Source organism: Erythrolamprus reginae, chromosome 4 (genome assembly GCF_031021105.1).
Source record: "Erythrolamprus reginae isolate rEryReg1 chromosome 4, rEryReg1.hap1, whole genome shotgun sequence".
Classification (NCBI taxonomy): Eukaryota; Metazoa; Chordata; class Lepidosauria; order Squamata; family Dipsadidae; genus Erythrolamprus; species Erythrolamprus reginae.
Window position 1 is genome coordinate 4,229,070 of NC_091953.1, and position 18,643 is coordinate 4,247,712.

An 18,643-nucleotide genomic window follows, 5' to 3' on the forward strand; every position below is an offset into this window, starting at 1 on the left:
TAAAAACCATACAGCACATACACATCAAACATGAAATATAATAAGCCTGGGGGAGATGTCTTAGTTCCCCCATGCCTGGCGATATAGGTGAGTCTTAAGTAACTTGCAAAAGACAAGGAGGGTGGGGGCAGTCCTAATCTCCGGGGGAAGTTGATTCCAGAGGGCCGGGGCCGCCACAGAGAAGGCTCTTCCCCTGGGGCCCGCCAAACGACATTGTTTGGTCGACGGGACCCGGAGAAGGCCAACTCTGTGGGACCATATCGGCCGCTGGGATTCGTGTGGTGGAAGGCGGTTCCAGAGGTATTCTGGTCCAACGCCATGTAGGGCTTTAAAGGTCATTACCAACACTTTGAATTGTGACCGGAAACTGATCGGCAGCCAATGCAAGCCACGGAGTGTTGTAGAAATGTGGGCGAATCTAGGAAGCCCCACGATAGCTCTCGCGGATAGAATAGAATAGAATAGAATAGAATAGAATTCTTTATTGGCCAAGTGTGATTGGACACACAAGGAATTTGTCGTTGGTACAGATGCTCTCAGTGTACATAAAAGAAAAGAGACATTTGTCAAGAATCATGACACACAACACTTAATGATTGTAGGGGCCAAATAAGCAATGAGGAAACAATCAATATTAATAAAAATCTTAGGATACAATCAAGAAGTTAGATATATAAACTAAAATCAGATTAATGTATATGATAAATATGTAAAAATAGTGGTGTAATAGATTACGAGCACAACAAGAATTGTAACACAGATTTGCTACACAAATGTCCAATGTTTTTGAAATGTCTTGGTTTTGTGTGTCATGTGTATATATGTTTATAATTTATGCATGGTATGTTTGTATGTATGATTGGTTTTATAACAAGGGTTTTTAGCTGTTTTTAGTATTGGATTGTCACATGTTGTTTTTACCACTGTTGTTAGCCGCCCTGAGTCTACGGAGAGGGGCGGCATACAAATCCAATAAGTAAGTAAGTAAGTAAGTAAGTAAGTAAGTAAGTAAGTAAGTAAGTAAGTAAGTAAGTAAGTAAGTAAGTAAACAAACAAACAAACAAACAAACAAACAAACAAACAAACAAACAAATAAAACTTTATTTTAAATTTTAAAAAGAAAAGAAAAGGCCTCGAGGCACATGTTTCTCTCCAGGAATAGCAAGAGGAAAAAACCCCCAGCAGCAACTGCTTTTGTTTCTTGAAAGAAATTGCTGCTGTGAGTCCACACAAATTAGTTAGTTGCGAACACGGTTTATTTCCGGAGCCCCCAAACGGTCCCTGAGGCCTGGCATCTGGAATGGAGGCTTCCTGCCCAATGCATTTTTATTTCTTTTGCAAGAGGGATCGTGCCCCATTTACATCCAAGCATCTCCTTGGCTTGGTTTTGCAAGATGCTGCTTCGGATTTTTCTTTCCTCGGCTCATCACGGGTTTTTATTTTTTTAATTTTTTTTGACAGGACTGAATTTTTTCCCGGTGCGACGTAAAGAATGAACATTTCTCCCTTGCTCTCTTTTTTATCCCTTTCGCCAAAAACCCTCTTTTGGAAAATGCTCCAACGTCTACCTTCCAAAAATTATGCTTGTTCATTCTTTGCACATTCTTTTGGTGCAGACAAGCTAAGGATGGAGAGTTTCTGTCCTCTCCAGGTACGGCTGGAAAAAAATCACACACAGGTGTGTGTGGTTGTGTGCAGGCACACAAGGCAGCATCCATGCATTTTTGGTATGTAGTCGAATTAGACTTTTAAGCGTCTGTTTAATGTGGTGGTTTTTTTTAGTGTTTTAATGTGCTTTTTTCTGTTGTTATTGCTTTGAAATGTTCTAAAGAGTTTAATTATAATATAGTATTTCTGGGTTCGTGCTTCCCTGAGTCTTTTACTGATATGGCTGGCTATAGAAATAGAAGAAAGGAAAGAAGGAAAGGAAGTGAGTAGAGGAAAGGGAAAGAAAGGGAAGGGAAATAAGGAAAGGAAAGGAGGAAAGGAAAGGGAAAGAAAGGAAAAGTAAGGGAAGGGAAGGGAAGAGAAAGGAGGAAAGGAAGGAAAGGGAAAGGAGGAAAGGGAAAGAAAGGAAAGGGAAATAAGGAAAGGAAAGGAGGAAAGGAAAGGGAAAGAAAGGAAAAGGAAATAAGGAAAGGAAAGGAGTCAAGGAAAAGAAAGGAGAAAAGGAAAAGAAAGAGAAAGAAAGGAAAGGGAAACAAAGAAAGGAGGAAAGGAATGGAAAAGAAAGGGAAAGAAAGGAAAAGAAAGGAAAAGAAAGGGAAATAAGGAAAAGAAAGGAGGGAAGGAAAGTAAAGGAAAAGAAAGGGAAATGAGGAAAAGAAAGAAGGAAAGGGAAAGAAAGGAAAAGGAAATAAAGAAAGGAAAGGAGGAAAGGGAAAGAAAGGGAAAGAAAGGAAAAGGAAACAAAGAAAGGAGGAAAGTAATGGAAAAGAAAGGAAAAGAAAGGGAAATAAGGAAAGTAAAGGGAAGGGAAAGGAGAAGGAGAAGGGAAGGGAGGAAATGAATGAATGAATGAATGAATGTAGAGAATAAGAACACTTGCAGAGGTAACTTGGTTCCCTGAGAAAACAAGGGTGTTACCCTAAAACTTTAGAAGGACTTAGTCACATCATATAAAAACAAAATAAAATAAATTGAAGCTGAGTTGCTGGGGTTCTGTTTGAAGAAAACTAGGATTGAACAGAAGAAGGGGGGAAATACAAAGTAAAGTTAAAAGAAAGAAAAAGTCAGATGTCAGGCCATTGTTTGAGACACGTTTGGGTGCAGCCAGTAAAATCTGGTTATGAGTTCTAATTCCAAAGGACCAGAAAAGAGCAGAATGGAATAACAGACTTTTTAAAAAAAAACCTCTAAAATTATTGGGAAATTTACTGGTGAAACCAAGCTGCAAATCCGTGCCTACCTACCAGACTTCAAAAAGGTAACATAACACATTTCCGGTGGAGAAATATTAACTGTTTCATTTTTCTTGGCAATTATTAATCGCCCCCTAGAAAACAAAGGTTATATTATGAAGATTTTCTTCAAAGAGCAAGTGGCAAATGTAAGGAAGGCTTAAGTCTTTTGAAAAGAAAAAGAATTATTTAAAACTGGGAGCATTTAAAGTATTTTGTTGGCTGAGTTTTCTTTTGTTTTTAAGTATGTCCGGTGGTTCTTTATCTGTGCAGAGGTTTTATTATTATTATTATTATTATTATTATTATTATTATTATTATTATTATTATTATTTATTAGATTTGTATGCCGCCCCTCTCCGTAGACTCGGGGCGGCTCACAACAATAACAAAGACAATGTAAGAACAAATCTAATAATTTAAAAAACACTAAAAACCCCATTATTAAAAGCAAACATACATACAAACATACCATGTATAATTGTTTGAAATTGTTTAATTGTTTGAAATATTGAACAAACTCTGTAAACCACTTTGAGGGTTTCCATTGTTTGAAAAAATTATTGTGTTGTATTGCATTGCGTTGCATGTCAATAAAATACAGGCTAATACAGGTAGTCCCCGAGTTACATTCATGCTTCATTTAGTGACCATTCAAAGTTTTGATGGCATTGGAAAAGCAACTCCTGATTGTTTTTCCTACTTACAACCGTCACAGCATTTCATGATCATATGATCAATGTTCAAATCCTTGGCAACCGATTTATATTTATGATGGTGGTGATTGCTAAATTAGTAATATGGTGGTTAAGTGAATTGCCTTTACCAACGATTTTGCTCAGCAGTCAGTTGCCAAAGGTGATCACATGACTCTGGGACACTCCTCCCTTTCTCCTTCTAGCATTGATGATGTTACTTAGCTTGGTCATGAAATGTCTTCAAGAAAGGCACCAAGCTCAGAAAGCATCAAGGACGCCACAGTCCTCCTCCTTCACTCCTTCCACCTCTTATTCCTTCTCCTTTTCTCTTCCCCTTCCTTTCCATCCTTTTTCTCCTACATCATCCTTCCTTTCTTTCCTTCTTTCCTTCTCCTCCCCCCTCCTTCTCCATTCTCTTCTCCTTCCCTTTCTTTGTATCCTTCTCCTTCTCTTCTCTCTTTCTCTCTCTTTCTTCTCCTCCTGTTTTCTTTCCTCCTATTCCTTCTCCTTCTCCCTCATTGTTGTTTCTTTCTTCCTACTTCTGATTCGTTTTTCCACTTCTCCCTCGTTCTTCTCCATTCTCTTCTCCTTCCCTTTCTTTGGATCCTGCTTCTCCTCTTCCTCTCCCCCCTCCTGTTTCTTTTCTCCACCTCCTTGTCATCTCCTCCTCCTCCTCTTCCCTTCTTTTCTCCCTTCCTTCTCTTCTTCTTCCTTCTCTCTCTTTCTTCTCCATTCCTTTCTCCTTCCCTTTCTTTGGATCCTGCTTCTCTTCTTCCTCTTCCTCCTCCTGTTTCTTTTCTTCACCTCCTTGTCATCTCCTCCTCTTCCCTTCTTCTTTTCTTCCTTCCTTCACTTCTTCTTCCTCTTCTCTCTCTTTCTTCTCCATTCCTTTCTCCTTCCCTTTCTTTGGATCCTGCTTCTCCTCTTCCCTCTTCCTCCTCCTGTTTCTTTTCTCCACCTCCTTGTCATCTCCTCCTCCTCTTCCCTTCTTCCTTTTCTTCCTTCCTTCTCTTCTTCTTCCTCTTCTCTTTCTTCTCCATTCCCTTCTCCTTCCCTTTCTTTGGATCCTGCTTCTCCTCTTCCCTCTTCCTCCTCCTGTTTCTTTTCTCCACCTCCTTGTCATCTCCTCCTCCTCCTCCTCCCACTCCACCTCCTCCTCTTCCCTTCTTCCTTCTCTCCCTTCTCCACCAAGAACAGACCAACCAAGCGAGCCGTCCAGTTTGGGAGCCATCAAACCCGGCAGCCTTTTTCTTATGCTAATCCACCCTGACATCACCACCACTCCGCTCGCTAAGCCCGCGAGGAAGGCGTATAAAGCAGCTCCCGGAGCCAAAGCGGGGAAAGGGAGGCTGGGATTTGCAGCTGGCCGGAGGCTGCGCTCCCGGAGCCTGGTCTCGGTCCTCCCGGGTCCTTCTGCTTCGACTGTTGGGGGAGGCTTTGCCTGGATCTCTACCCACCCCCGCCGCCTGCCCCTCCAGCCCTCTCCCGGCCGCTTTTGCCCTGCCAGAGCCTTTGCCTCCGTCGGATTATCCGCCAAGTCCTCCTCCAGGACACGCCCGCCCACCTTCCCACTCCAAAGGTGCCGGCTGGAGAGAGAGAAAGTGGACCAGGAGGAGAAAGGCGGTGGGAGAGAAAGTTTCTTCTCCTTTTTGAACGGGGGAGGGAGGAAGGGACAGGAGGGAAGGAGAGCAATAAAGAAAGAAGGAAAGGCAGGCAGGCAATAAGGAGGGAAGGAAGGAGGGAAGAAGGGAAGGAAGGAAGACAAGCAGTAAAGAAGGAAAGGCAGGCAGGCAGGCAATAAGGAGGGAGGGAGGGAAGGGAAGGAAGGAAGGAAGACGAGCAGTAAAGAAAGAAGGAAAGGCAGGAAAGCAGGTAGGAAGGAAGGAAGAGACAGGAGGGAGGGAGGAAAGAAGAAAGGAAGAAAGCAATAAAGAAATAAGGAAAGGCAGGCAAGCAGGAAGGAAGGAAGAGACAGGAGAGAAAGGTAGGAAGGAAGGAGAAAGGAAGAAAAGAAGAGAAAAGAGGACAAAAGAAAAGAAGATAAAAGAAAGCTACTAAAAAGGTAAGGAAAGACCTCTAACTTTTCTGAACTTCTTTTTGTTAAATTATTAAAATTTGGGAGACCGCTGGGGACAAGGAGAGCTTGAAATCCATTAAACCAGCACCCCCTCCCCAAAGTGTTGGGTTTTTCCCCCCCTTTAAAAGCAAAAACGCACCAAAACTTCGGGGCTCCCACGGGTGAGGAGCGCGCTCAAGCGCTGCGGAATCTGGAGCGGAGGGAGAGCCCATCTGGAGCGGTCTGAGTTTTGCAGCGACGGGGCGGCCCGGTTGGAAAATCCGTTTTTTCTCCTTATACAAACCAAGCTCTGAGATAGTTTTTGAGGTCCCTGGGGCAGAAAGTTGGAGGGGGGGGTTGGTAACCAGGACAAGGCGGCGGCAGGAGCTGTGAGAATGAGTATAGTAAGGCTACAAGAGAATAGAAGAGAAAATAGAAGGAAGAGAAAATAGAGAAGAGCAGGGTAGAATAGAATAGATTAGAAGAGAAGAGAAAATAGAAGAGAAAAGAAAAGAATGTAGTGTATAGTAGAAAATAGGGGAGATATGATAGAATAGGAAAGAACAGAGTAGTAGAGTAGAAGACAGAAGAGAAAATAGAATAGAAAAGAAGAGAGTAGAGTAGAAGAGAAAATAGAAGAGAAGAGAAAATAGAAGAGAAAAGCATGCAGAGTAGAGTTGAGTATAGAAGAGAAAACAGAAGAGAAAATTGAAAAGAGTAGAGTAGAATAGAAGAGAAAATAGAAGAGAAAGGAATGTAGTTGAGTAGAGTAGAAGAGAAATAGAAGAGAATAGAATAGAAAAGAATGTAGAGTATAGAGTTGAGTAGAGTGGAAGAGAAAGTAGAAGAGAAAAGAATAAAGTAGAATAGAATAGGGAATAGAATAGAATAAGAAATAGAATAGAATAAGGAATAGAGTGGAGTGGAGTGGAGTAGCGTAGGATCTGGAAGGGACCTTGGAGGTCTTCTAGTCCAACCCCCAGCTCATGAAGAAGGACCTATAAAATCTGGGACACATGACTGTCTAGTCTCTTCTTGAAAAACCTCCAGTAATGGAGCACCCACAAAGCTAGGGGTGTGTGTGTGGGATGTGGGGAAGTCACAAGTGGGACCAGCCAGAGCTCGGGGGAGACCCGACAGCCAGTTAGTTCTTCCGTGTCTCAGAAAAACGTGGGGAGTCGGACTCAGTGGGGTTGCATGTGGAGAAGGCCTTCGACAGACAGCGAGACAGCTCCACTCCTATAGGTATAAATCTAAATCTAAAATTTTGCTTTGGATATGTTTTTTAATATTTCAATTCTTTCTTTTTTCTTTTGGTCTGTCTTTTGGTCCTCCGTGAGCTGGTTGGTGGCCTTGTAGAGGAGATGGGAGGCAGAAAAAATATAGAATAAATAATAAATGTGTGTGTGTGTATGTGTGTTGAAAAATGTCATCTATGGAGAAAAAAACTGCAATATTGAAAAATCCACATCGTTTTGAAATCCCTGTTTTTGTCAAATGGAATTCAACAATCCTTTTATTTGGGAAATCCATCTTTAAGGCTCAAAAAAATTCTGGGTGGGGGTGGGGAGTGCAGAGATGCTGCCAACATTTATTTTTATTTTATTTTATTTATTTTATCTTCCCTTTCTCCTTCAACTTCTATTTCTCCTTCTCCTCTCTTCTTCTTCCTCATCCTTTCCTCCTCCTCTGCCCCTTCCTCTTCCTCCCCTTTCTTCTTCTTCTTCTTCTTCCTCCTCCTCCTCTTCTTCTCCTCCTCCTCCTCCTCTTCTTCTTCTTCTTCTTCTTCTCCTCCTCCTCCTCTTCTTCTTCTTCTTCTCCTCCTCCTCCTCTTCTTCTTCTTCTTCTTCTCCTCTTCTTCTTCTTCTTCTCCTCCTCCTTCTCCTTCTCCTTCTCCTTCTCCATCATCATTATCTATCTATCTATCTGTCTGTCTGTCCGTCCGTCCGTCCGTCCGTCCGTCCATCCGTCCATCTATCTAAGTATTTTTTGTATTTATATGCCGCTCATTCCAAAAACAGACTCAGAGCAGCATACAGGTGGGATAAATATAACAATACTAAGATATGATCAAAATATACAATAAAATCTGTAATATAATAAAACAATAAAACAATATCCTAAAAAGAACTATACATACACTATAATCAAGCCTGCCGGAAAAGCCAGGTCTTAATGGCTTTGCAGAAGACCGGTAGGGAGGAGATGTGCAAATCTCTGGGGGTAGTTGATTCCATAAGATTGGAGCCACTACAGAGAAGGCTCTTCCCTGAGGGCCTGCCAACTGACATCCCGCCAACCGACTTCCTCCTCCTCTTTTCTTCTTTATCTTCTTGTTCTTGTTCTTCTTGTTCTTGTTCTTCTTCTTGTTCTTCTTCTTCTTCCTCCTCCTCTTCTTCTTCTTTACCTTCTCCTCTTCCTCCTCTTCCTCCTCCTCCCTTCTAGGATTGATGATGTTACCTAGCTTGGTCATGAAATGTCTGCAAGGGGAAAGAGCACCAAGGACCACATCCTCCTTCTCATCCTCCTTTTCCTCCTCCTCCCCCTTATTTCAACCCCGAGCTACAGATTTCTCTTCTGTCGGTATCATCTTCTCTTTCCTTCCACCTTTCCCAGCTTCAAAGCCTTCTCCAGAGAGCTGGATGTTCACATCATTTGTCCAAAACAGCATCATTTAAACCTGGTCCTTGAAATGAGAACTCTGGCTTGGACTTGTTCAATTCTCCATGTGCATTTTATATTTTAAGCCTAGTTTGAAAATAAGGAATGCCCCCAACTTTTTATTCAACACAACAGCTTGTAAAATCAGGTGGCAGAGACCAATAGCTCTCAAATCCAGAAATCTACAGACTGTCCTCGATTTACAACAGTTTGCTTTGTGACCATTTGAAGTTGCGACAGCACTGAAAAAAGTTGATTTACAACCATTTTTCCACACTTAACATCCATTGTATTTCCCCCATGATGATGTGATCAAAATTTGGATGCTTGGCAACTGACTCGTCTTTACGACGGTTGCTGTGTCTCCAAGGGATCCCATTTTGTAACATTTTGACAAGCCAGATTGAGGATTCCTTTTCCCCAAGTGCATTATTTTACATTTGGAAACATTAAACTGCAGTTTCCATTGCTTTGACCACTTATCTACTAAAGCTAGATCATTTGCCATATCACAGACACCTCCAGGAATATCAACCCCATTGCACACTTTAGACTCAACTGGACTAACTGTAGATCTAGCATGTGATTTAAGCTTCAGAATATGAAACTTTTTTTAGTGTATGTTTGGAGGGTGGGGGGAAAGAGATTTCAATGAATAAAAAGGAATTTCTAAAATAAAAAAGGAGGGATTTTGGGATGCCTTGCAAAGTTCTATGAAGGAGAACGGGCGGTTTCTAAATTTGATCAATGGATAAAAATGGATTTGTAAAAATTAAAAAAAGGAAGGGTTTTGGGGATGAACATCGGCAAGAAAGAACATCGGCAGGGCCAAGAGGGGTTGGGAATACAGTATACTATATTTTTTGGAGAATAAGACACACCGGAGTATAAGACGCACCTTAGTTTTGGGGAAGGAAAAGAGGGAGGAAAAAATCTTCCTAACATCCTTAGTCAGTCAGCTTCAGTACATTATTTTATCTCTTGGTTGGGGCTTAGAAAAAACCTTATTTGAAGAGAGTAGCAATTGAAAAAAAGCCTGCAAAGAATTAGGGTTGGAAAAAACATTCTTTGGAGAGAGTAGCAATGAAAAAGCCTGCAAGCTAGTTAGAGCCGGGAAGATCATTAGCATCTCTTTAGGACTGAAAAAAAAAGCTTTGAAAAAACTACATTCGGAATATAAGACTGACCTTAGCTTTGGGGGAGGAAGGCTCTTCCCCTGAGTCCCACCAGACGACATTGTTTTGTCGACGGGACCCAGAGAAGGCCAACTCTGTGGGACCTAACCGGTCGCTGGGATTGGTGCGGCAGAAGGCGGTCCCGGAGATATTCTGGTCCGGTGCCATGAAGGGCTTTATAGGTCATAACCAACACTTTGAATTGTGACCGGAAACTGATCGGCAACCAATCTACCTACCAGGTATTCATCTGGCTAGTGTCCTTAGATTGGCCAGGTTCAGCACATTATTTTATCCCCTGGTTAGGGCTGAATAAATATCTTCAGAGTGAGCATCAATGAAAACAAGTCTGCAAAGGCTTAGGCCTAAAAAAAATACTTTGGAGGGAGAAAGAATGAAAAAATCCTGCAAGCTGGGAAGATTATTAGCACCTGGTTAGGGCTGAAAAAACCCTTTTTGGAAGGAGTAACAATGAAACCAAGCCTGCAAGCCGGGAAGATCCTTAGCACCTCCTTAGGGTTGGGGGGGAAAAAAGCTTAGAAAAAGCTACATTTGGAGTAGAAGACACAACTTACTGGTAGTTTTGGGGGAGGAAAATAGGGAGGGGAAAAAAATTTGCCTACCAGGTATTCATCTTTAGTCTGGTCAGCTTCAGCACATTATTATATCTCTTGGTTAGGGTTTTAAAAAACCTTATTTGGAGGGAGTAGCAATTGAAAAAAAGCCTGCAAAGATTTAAGGCTGGAAAAAAACTTTGGAGGGAGTAGCAATCAAAAAATCCTGCAAGCTGTGAAGATCGTTAGCACCTTGTTAGGTCTGGGGGGGAAAAGCTTCAAAAAAGCTACATTCAAAATATAAGAGGTGCCCAAATTTTCAGCCACTTTTAGGAGGAGGAAAAAGTGTATCTTACACTCCAAAAAATACAGTACAGTGATACCTTGTCTTACAAACTTAATTGGTTTCGGGACGAGGTTCTTAAGGTGAAAAGTTTGTAAGACGAAACAATGTTTCCCATAGGAATCAATGGAAAAGCGATTAATGCGTGCAAGCCCAAAATTCACCCCTTTTGCCAGCCGAAGCACCCATTTTTGTGCTGCTGGGATTCGCCTGAGGCTCCCCTCCATGGGAAACCCCACCTCCGGATTTCTGTGTTTTTGCAATGCTGCAGGGTGAATCCCAGCAGGGGAATCCCAGCATCGCAAAAACGAGTGCTTCGTTGGCATCGGAAGTCCGGAGGTGGGGTTTCCCAGTGAAGGGGGCATCAGTGAAATCGCAGCATCGCAAAAACACCAAAGTCCTTGAAACCCCACCTCCGGACCTCTGTGTTTTTGCGATGCTGCGATTTGACCGAGGCTCCCCTTGCTGGGAAACCCCCTCTCCAGACTTCCGTTGCAAGCGAAGCACCGTTTTTGCGTTGCTGGGATTCTCCTGCAGCATCACAAAAGCACAGAAGTCCGGATGTGGGGTTTCCCATGGTGGGGAGCCTCAGGGGAATCCCAGCAGCACAAAAAACGGGTGCTTCACTGGCAACAGAAGTTTGGAGGCGGGGCATCCCAGCGGCGTCGGTGGGTTTGTAAGGTGAAAATAGTTTGTAAGAAGAGGCAAAAAAATCTTAAACACCAGGTTTGTATCTCAAAACGTTTGTATGACAAGGTGTTTGTAAGACGAGGTATCACTGTATATATATCAGGGGTAGGTTCTGGTTTTCTTCGCTGCTGGTGCTAAAAAATCCAGGTATTTATATAAAAAGCACAGATATTTATTTGCAAAAAACCCAAGAAGCTGGGAATTGAGAGAAAGGGAAAGAATACATTTTACGTGGAAAGGCCCATTTACACATTTCATCGCCAGTGACTAACTGTTATAAATGCAGGAGAAGACAGATGTGCCATCCCATTTATTGGGAAGGCCATCTGGTTTTTGTGGACTGGGTGAAGAAAAACAAGTTTTTCTGGGTGACTCCGACCAGCTTTTCAATCCATGTTGATTTGTATCCGTATAACACCCATTCTTGGGAACAACCACAGTTTGCGTTTAACGGGGGCGGAGGGCAAGAAAGTTTAACTCTGGGTATTTAAATCGGGGTAGTTTAAACATCTGGTCTGGCTCTTTGGAGTAGCTGGATTAAAGGCAGAGAACAAACACTTTAGATCTCCCTAGAATTTGCCTTGGGACGATAAGGAGAGGGCTAGGTAAACATTGTGTAAAGGAGACTCAAAGGGTTCATGCTTTTAGGCTAGGGTGTGTAGACCTGGGCTTTCTCTCTGTTGTAAGAATGATGTAAAAATATTTCTTTTCTTACCCAAGTTTTGGTCAGCCCGCTAGAGAATTCTGCAGGGTTTATCCTGAGTTGACCTATGGAAAGTTTTAAGGTTTGAAACCGGTGCAGAAGTTGGTGATAAATTAACAGCTAGTTGCCACACTATCTATAGAAGGCCTCATGTTTATGGTTACTTGGGAGGGGTGGTTTTCACGAGGGAGCAATGCAGCCACATAGCATTCTTTCAAGGCTACAAAAACTTTGCCAGACCCATCCTTGAATACAGCTCATCTGTCTGGAACCCATACCACATCTCGGACATCAACACCCTTGAAAACGTCCAAAGATACTTCACCAGAAGAGCCCTTCACTCCTCCTCTCGAAACAGAATACCCTACGAAAATAGACTAACAATCCTGGGTCTAGAAAGCTTAGAACTACGATGCCTAAAACACGATTTAAGTATTGCCCACAAGATCATATGCTGCAACATCCTGCCTGTCAATGACTACTTCAGCTTCAACTGCAACAACACAAGAGCACGCAACAGATTCAAACTTAATATTAACCGCTGACTGTAAAAAATATGACTTTAGCAATCGAGTTGTCGAAGCATGAAACTCATTACCGGACTCAGTAGTGTCAACCTCTAACCCCCAACATTTTACCCTTAGACTATCCATGATTGACCTCTCCAGGTTCCTAAGAGGTCAGTAAGGGGCGTGCATAAGTGCACTAATCTAATTATTTGCTAAAGATAGAGATGAGAAAAGAAAGCACTGCTTGCAAAGTTGGTGTATGAATGAAAGAACAAGGAGAAATAAAGAAGATGTTGTGTTTTTACAAAGAGATGCATTGAACAATCATTTATTCCAATTATTATCTGGATTAGCCTGAAACCAGAACAGAAGAAAGGGAGGGTGGAGAACGAGGTGGCTGGATGGGGTCACTGAAGCAGTCGGCGTGAGTTTAAATGGACTCCAGAGGAATGATAGAGGACAGGAAGCCCTGAAGCAGTGGTTCTCAACGTGGGGGTCGCCTAAGACCACGGGAAAAGACAAAGGAAGAGAGTAGAGAAGAGAATAGAGAATGGAATGATGGAATGGAATGGGATTCTTTACTGGCCAAGTGTGATTGGACACACAAGGAATTTGTCTTTGGTGCAGATGCTCTCAGTGGACATCAAAGAAAAGATACATTTGTCAAGAATCATGAGGTCCAACACTTAATGATTGTCATAAGCTACAAATAAGCAATCGGGAAGCAATCAATATGAATATAATTCGTAAGGATACAAGCAACAAGTTACAGTCATATAGTCATTTGTGGGAGGAGATACGTGATGGGAATGATGAGAAGACTAATAGTAATAGTAATGCAGCTTTAGTGAATAGTTTGACAGTGTTGAGGGGATTATTTGTTTAGCAGAGTGATGGCGTTCGGGGGAAAACAGTTCTTTTGTCTAGTTATCTTGGTGTGCAGTGCTCTATAGCATTGCTTTGAGGGTAGGCGTTAAAACAATGCATGTAAATGAATTTAAAAAGAACGATTCTGCTTGGGGCTTAATACAAGATTTATTCTGGGTTATTTCAATCTTCCCGAAATTTATTTTAGGCAATTTAAAGTGGTGGTTTTATCCGTGGGGTAGATCCATTGCAAGAGAAACAGATCACCCCTAATAGATTCCCCCCTGTCTATTTTTCACCCCACTCTTCATGCCAAAACAGATCACACCGTTATGTCGGAAAAACAACCCCTCCAAAAATTAAGACAAAACATTCCTGAATTCTTTGAAAAGGGAAGGAATCCTGGTGGAGCAGACTGTGGATTTGCAAGCCTGCTTGCAAAAATCTCTTTTCTTTGTTTAATCTCTCATCCAAGCCTCTAGCGCCCTTCCTCCCTTTTGCCTTGCATGCAAAAAACAGCTTGCAAAATGATAATATAACAGGGAAGCAGCAAGACGCAATAAGGTTTTCTATTAATAACCTACTTAGTTGGAAACAAAGTGGGTTATTAATAGATTAGATTATTTTATTAGGCTAGGTTATTTTATTAGTAGTAGGTTATAAATAGTATAGGATTTTATGAACTACATCTGATCTAAATGTCATTCATAAAATCATATACCAAAATGTCCTTCCTGTTAATGACTACTTCACCTTCAACTGCAGCAATACATGAGCACGTGATAGATTCAAACTCAATGCAAACCGCTTTAAACTCGACTGCAGAAAATACAACTTCAGCAATAGAGTGGTCAATGCCTGGAATTCACTACCTGACTCTGTGGTTTCTTCCCCAAACCCCCAAAACTTTAACCTTAGCCCAGTAATAATGGGCTGCTGCCCACACGGGGAGGGGGGAGGGACGCAGTCGGGGTAGCAAGCAACCCATTCTGGTTTAGCAGGATGTGTGAATGTGGTCCTTGTCTGTCTGGTTATATGAGGTTGAATTCAGGATGTGGTATCAGATGAGGGTTGTGGATTGAAATGAAAGTCGGGTTGGATTACAATATTCTGACTGTAAAACTGAATAGGACCCATAGATGGCAGTACAGAGCAATGATTTTTTCCTACTGTATATCTCCCTCTAGTGGTCAGATGGTAGTTTGCAGTTTGGAAAACAGGCCTTGTTGCAGGATTATTATTTATTTATTAGATTTCTATTCATCCTTCCTTTATGATAAGTAACTATAGTCTAGAAGATTCTTGCGTTGCTTCCAAGAATTGGATTTTAATACTCCTGGTTGCTTCCAAGAATTGGACTTCAACATCCATAAATCTCAACCAGCATGTGTAGTGTTTAGAGAGTGCATTATCTAATGGGTTATAGTGGTTAGAAAATATTGCCTGGCAGGTTAAACATCTTTAACAAAATTTCAGGCTTTAAAAAAATAGATAGGAACACTTTAAAAAATTGCTGGTTTTAGCAGAAAATACTGTACTTGTTCCTCCTGTTGGGCTCTCCTTTTTTTCTTCCTCTGCTTCTGCCTCTTCTTCCTTCTTTATTCTCTTCCTTTCTCTCTTCTCCCTCCTGTTTCATTCTTTCAGTCTCTGCCCTCCCCCTTCTCCCCTTCCTCCCGCCTTCTCTTTTCCTTCTCCTTCTCCTCTCTTCTTCTTTCCCCTCCCTCCTCCTCTCTCCTTCTTCTTTGTCTCCCCCTCCTCCTCTTCCTTCTTCATTTTCTTCTTCCCTCCTCCCCCTCCTCCTTTTCCTCCTCCTCCTCCTCTTCTTCTTTTTTCCTCCTCCTCCTCCTCCTCCTTTTCCCCTTCCTCTTCTTTTTCTTTTCTCCTCTTCCTCTACCCTTCCTCCTCTTCTCTTCTTCCTCCTCCTCCTCCTCCTCCTCCTCCTTCTATAAGGGCAGACTAGATGGACCATGAGGTCTTTTTCTGCCATCAGTCTTCTATGTTTCTATGTTTCTTTGCTGCTTCTTCTTCTTCTTCTTCTTCTTCTTCTTCTTCTTCTTCTTCTTCTTCTTCTTCTTCCTTCTCCTCCTTCTCCTCCTCTTCCCCTCCTCCTCCTCCTCTTCTTCTTCTTCTTTTCCTCCTCTTCTTCCTCCTCTCCTCCTCCTCCTCCTCCTCCTCTTCTTTTTCCTCCTCTCCTCCTCCTCCTCCTCTTCTTCTTTTTTCCTCCTCCTCCTCCTTCTCCTTTTCCCCTTCCTCTTCTTTTTCTTTTCTCCTCTTCCTCTACCCTTCCTCCTCTTCTCTTCTTCTTCCTCCTCCTCCTCCTCCTCCTCCTTCTATAAGGGCAGACTAGATGGACCATGAGGTCTTTTTCTGCCATCAGTCTTCTATGTTTCTATGTTTCTATGTTTCTTTGCTGCTTCTTCTTCTTCTTCTTCTTCTTCTTCTTCTTCTTCTTCTTCTTCTTCTTCTTCTTCTTCCTTCTCCTCCTTCTCCTCCTCTTCCCCTCCTCCTCCTCTTCTTCTTCTTCTTTTCCTCCTCTTCTTCCTCCTCTCCTCCTCCTCCTCCTCCTCCTCTTCTTTTTCCTCCTCTCCTCCTCCTCCTCCTCCTCCTCGTCTTCTTCCTCCCAACAGTAGTCTCTGCTGTCCAGAAGCCCAAATTAGCAGAGAGATAACAAGTGGTTTCTGAAACAGCCCATCCAAACCCTGCAGGATTAAGGCATGAAGTTTTGAAGTGGACTTATTTAAGGCCGAGATAAAAGCCATTGAGATACATCAGCTGCTGGAACAGACGGATAAAAAAATGGATAAAAGCTTTGCTGTGGCAGGACTTATCTCTCCTTGCGTAGATTGGCTTTCTGAAAAAAGAAGACAGGGGCTTCGGGGGCAGGGGGGATCTCCATTGTTAGATTTCTGTTTTTTCCAGGAGTGGCAGGTTTAAAAGCTGGATCCTTTGGCCACCTATAATTTGTACCAATAGAAGAGAATATTTGGAGCTCAGGGTTGAACTCTGGGGGTCTTTGGTGCTCGCTGAGCTTGATTGTTTACTCGGAGATGTTTCATTACCCAACCAGGTAACATCATCAGTGCTAGAAGGGGTGATGTTTGGGAGGAGGAGGAAGAAGAAGAGGAGGTGGAGGAGGAAGGGAAAGAAGAGGAGGAGGAAGAGAAAGAGAAAGAAGAAGAGGTGGAGGAGGAAGGGAAAGAAGAGGAGGAGGAAGAGAAAGAGAAAGAAGAAGAGGTGGAGGAGGAAGGGAAAGAAGAGGAGGAGGAAGACAAAGAGAAAGAAGAAGAGGTGGAGGAGGAGAAAGAAGAGGAGGTGGGGAGGAAGGGAAAGAAGAGGAGGAGGAAGGAGGAGGAGAGAAAGAGAAAGAAGAGGAGGTGGAGGAGGAGAAAGGAGGAGTGGGGAAGGAAAGGAAGGAAAGAAAGGAGGAAGGAAAACAGAGAAAGAAAGAGAGGGTGAACAAGAGAAAGAAGGGAGAAAGAAAGAGAGAGAGAAAGAGAAAGGAAGGAGGGAGGGAGAAAGGAGAGAGAAAGAGGAAGAATAAACTGAAAGAAAGTAAGAAGAGAGAGAGAGAAAGAAGGAAAGACTGGAAGGAAAGAAGAAAACAGAAAAAAGAGAGGGAGAGAGCAAGAAGGAAGGTGTCAGGCCACCTGACATAGTAACAGTGATAGGGATATGGGAGGAGTGAGTGAGAGAGAGAGAGAGAGAGATTGGCACCAGAATGAAAGAAGTTAGAAAAAGGTTGAAGGAAGGAAGAAAGGAAAGAAGGAAAGAAAGAAAGAAAGGGAAAACAAAAGAAAGAGAAAGAAAGAAATGCAAAGAGAGGATGAAAAGAAAGAAAGGAAGAGAGAGAGAGAGAAAGAAGAAAGGAAGAAAGGAACGAAGGAAAGAAAGAAAGAAGGTAGGAAGACAGGAAGGATGGAAGTAAAGAGAAAGAAGGAAAGAATGGAAGTAAAAAGAGAAGGAGGGAGAAAGAAGGAAGAGAAAAGAAAGAAGTTAGAAAAAGAAGGAAGGGAGGGAGGGAGGAAGATAGGAAGGAAGGAAGGAGCAGGAAGAAGTACGAATGAGTTTTCATTCTATGCAACATCATCTGAAAGCAGGCAACCATCTTAGGGAGGGGTGGCTGCCTTCCTTCACACCTTCTTGTCTTTTTGAACTTTAAAGTCTTTCGGGAGTTGGGCGGCACTTAAGTTAAATCAACGAAATTAAATTAAATTACATTAAATTAAAGAGTTTTATCTTGAGCCGACTGACCTTCTCTTCCGGTTCTTCTCTTCCATTTCAGGTGGATGCCTGGAGGAAAACATTTCCGCCATTTTACCTCAGGATAAATCCAGGAAGGCCTCGGCCTGCAGGCCAATAGAGACGGCCCACGTTGATTTCCTCCCCGTCAAGAAATTGGCCTCCAAGGACGACCATGAAGCGACAGTTTTTAATCACCTCCTTTTTCCTGGCGTTCGCCTTGCAAAATGGGACGTGCAATGGAATCAAATGGTTGTAAGTCCTTTATTTTAAAAAATCTCCATCTCCTCTTTCGAAAACAAGCTGAGATCTATTCAGAGCCGCAGGAATGATCTTATAATGGAAGACAATCACCAATGACAGTTAGTCCTCAACGTACAATCCTTCCTTTAGTGACAGGCGGGGTTTGCTACTTACCGCCTGTCACGGTGTGCACGCATGCGCGTCCCAAAAAGATTTTGCAAAATCTCGAAAGAGGACACGTGCACAAGAAAGATTTTGGTGGTTTTTTTTGCTTCCACGCATGCGCAGAAGCAAAAAAATTCTTTGCTTGCTTGCTTGCTTGCTTGCTTGCTTTGTACAAAACACAATGAGGGTTTTAGTGGGTATATATATATATATATATATATATATATATATATATATATATATATATATATATATATGTAGATTGTTCTGAGTTCGGGTTTTGCCCTGTGTAATGTTTTGCATGTCTATGCGACGTTTCGGCGAAATCACATTCACCATCTTCAGGCTGTAGTTCCAATCTTTGTGTTGTTTTAAATGGAATGTTTGCAACTGACATTTCTTCCTAGTATGTAGTGTGGGGGTGGAGATTTGCTTTGAATGTAGCAAATAGATTGGGTGACCACGTTTCAGTGATCTGATTGGTTGGTGTAATCATAGTTATTAGAAGGAATGATATGGAGATTTTTTGGAGTTTTGTTTAAGGCTGATTTCCAAATATAAAATTCTAAAATCATAATTATTAGAAGGATTGACATGCTGATTATTATGAAGTGTTTATTTTGTTTAAGGCTGGTTTCCAAATCTCTGGCAGGCGGGAGGTATCATCTCTTTTATTTAGACAAAGGGGTCTTCTCTCAATTTCGATAGCTTCTAGAGAAATTCTTCTATATAAATTCTCTGTTTTGTGGAGTAATTTAGTTTTTTCAAAGTCAATTTCGTGCCCTGTTTTTTTAATGTGCTGGACAAGGGAGGAGGTCTTTTCTTGTTTTTTGACTGCAT

The 18,643-nt window shown here is 42.2% G+C and overlaps 1 protein-coding gene across 1 annotated transcript in view; it reads left to right on the forward strand.

Moving 5' to 3' along the window:
* The first annotated feature begins 17,570 nt into the window (after positions 1–17,570).
* WNT11 (Wnt family member 11) overlaps positions 17,571–18,643 on the forward strand; it is a 37,746-nt gene continuing 36,673 nt past the window's right edge. The window contains exon 1 of the mRNA XM_070751620.1: positions 17,571–17,650. Coding sequence (XP_070607721.1) covers positions 17,571–17,650 — 80 coding nt within the window. The remainder of the gene's footprint in view (positions 17,651–18,643) is intronic.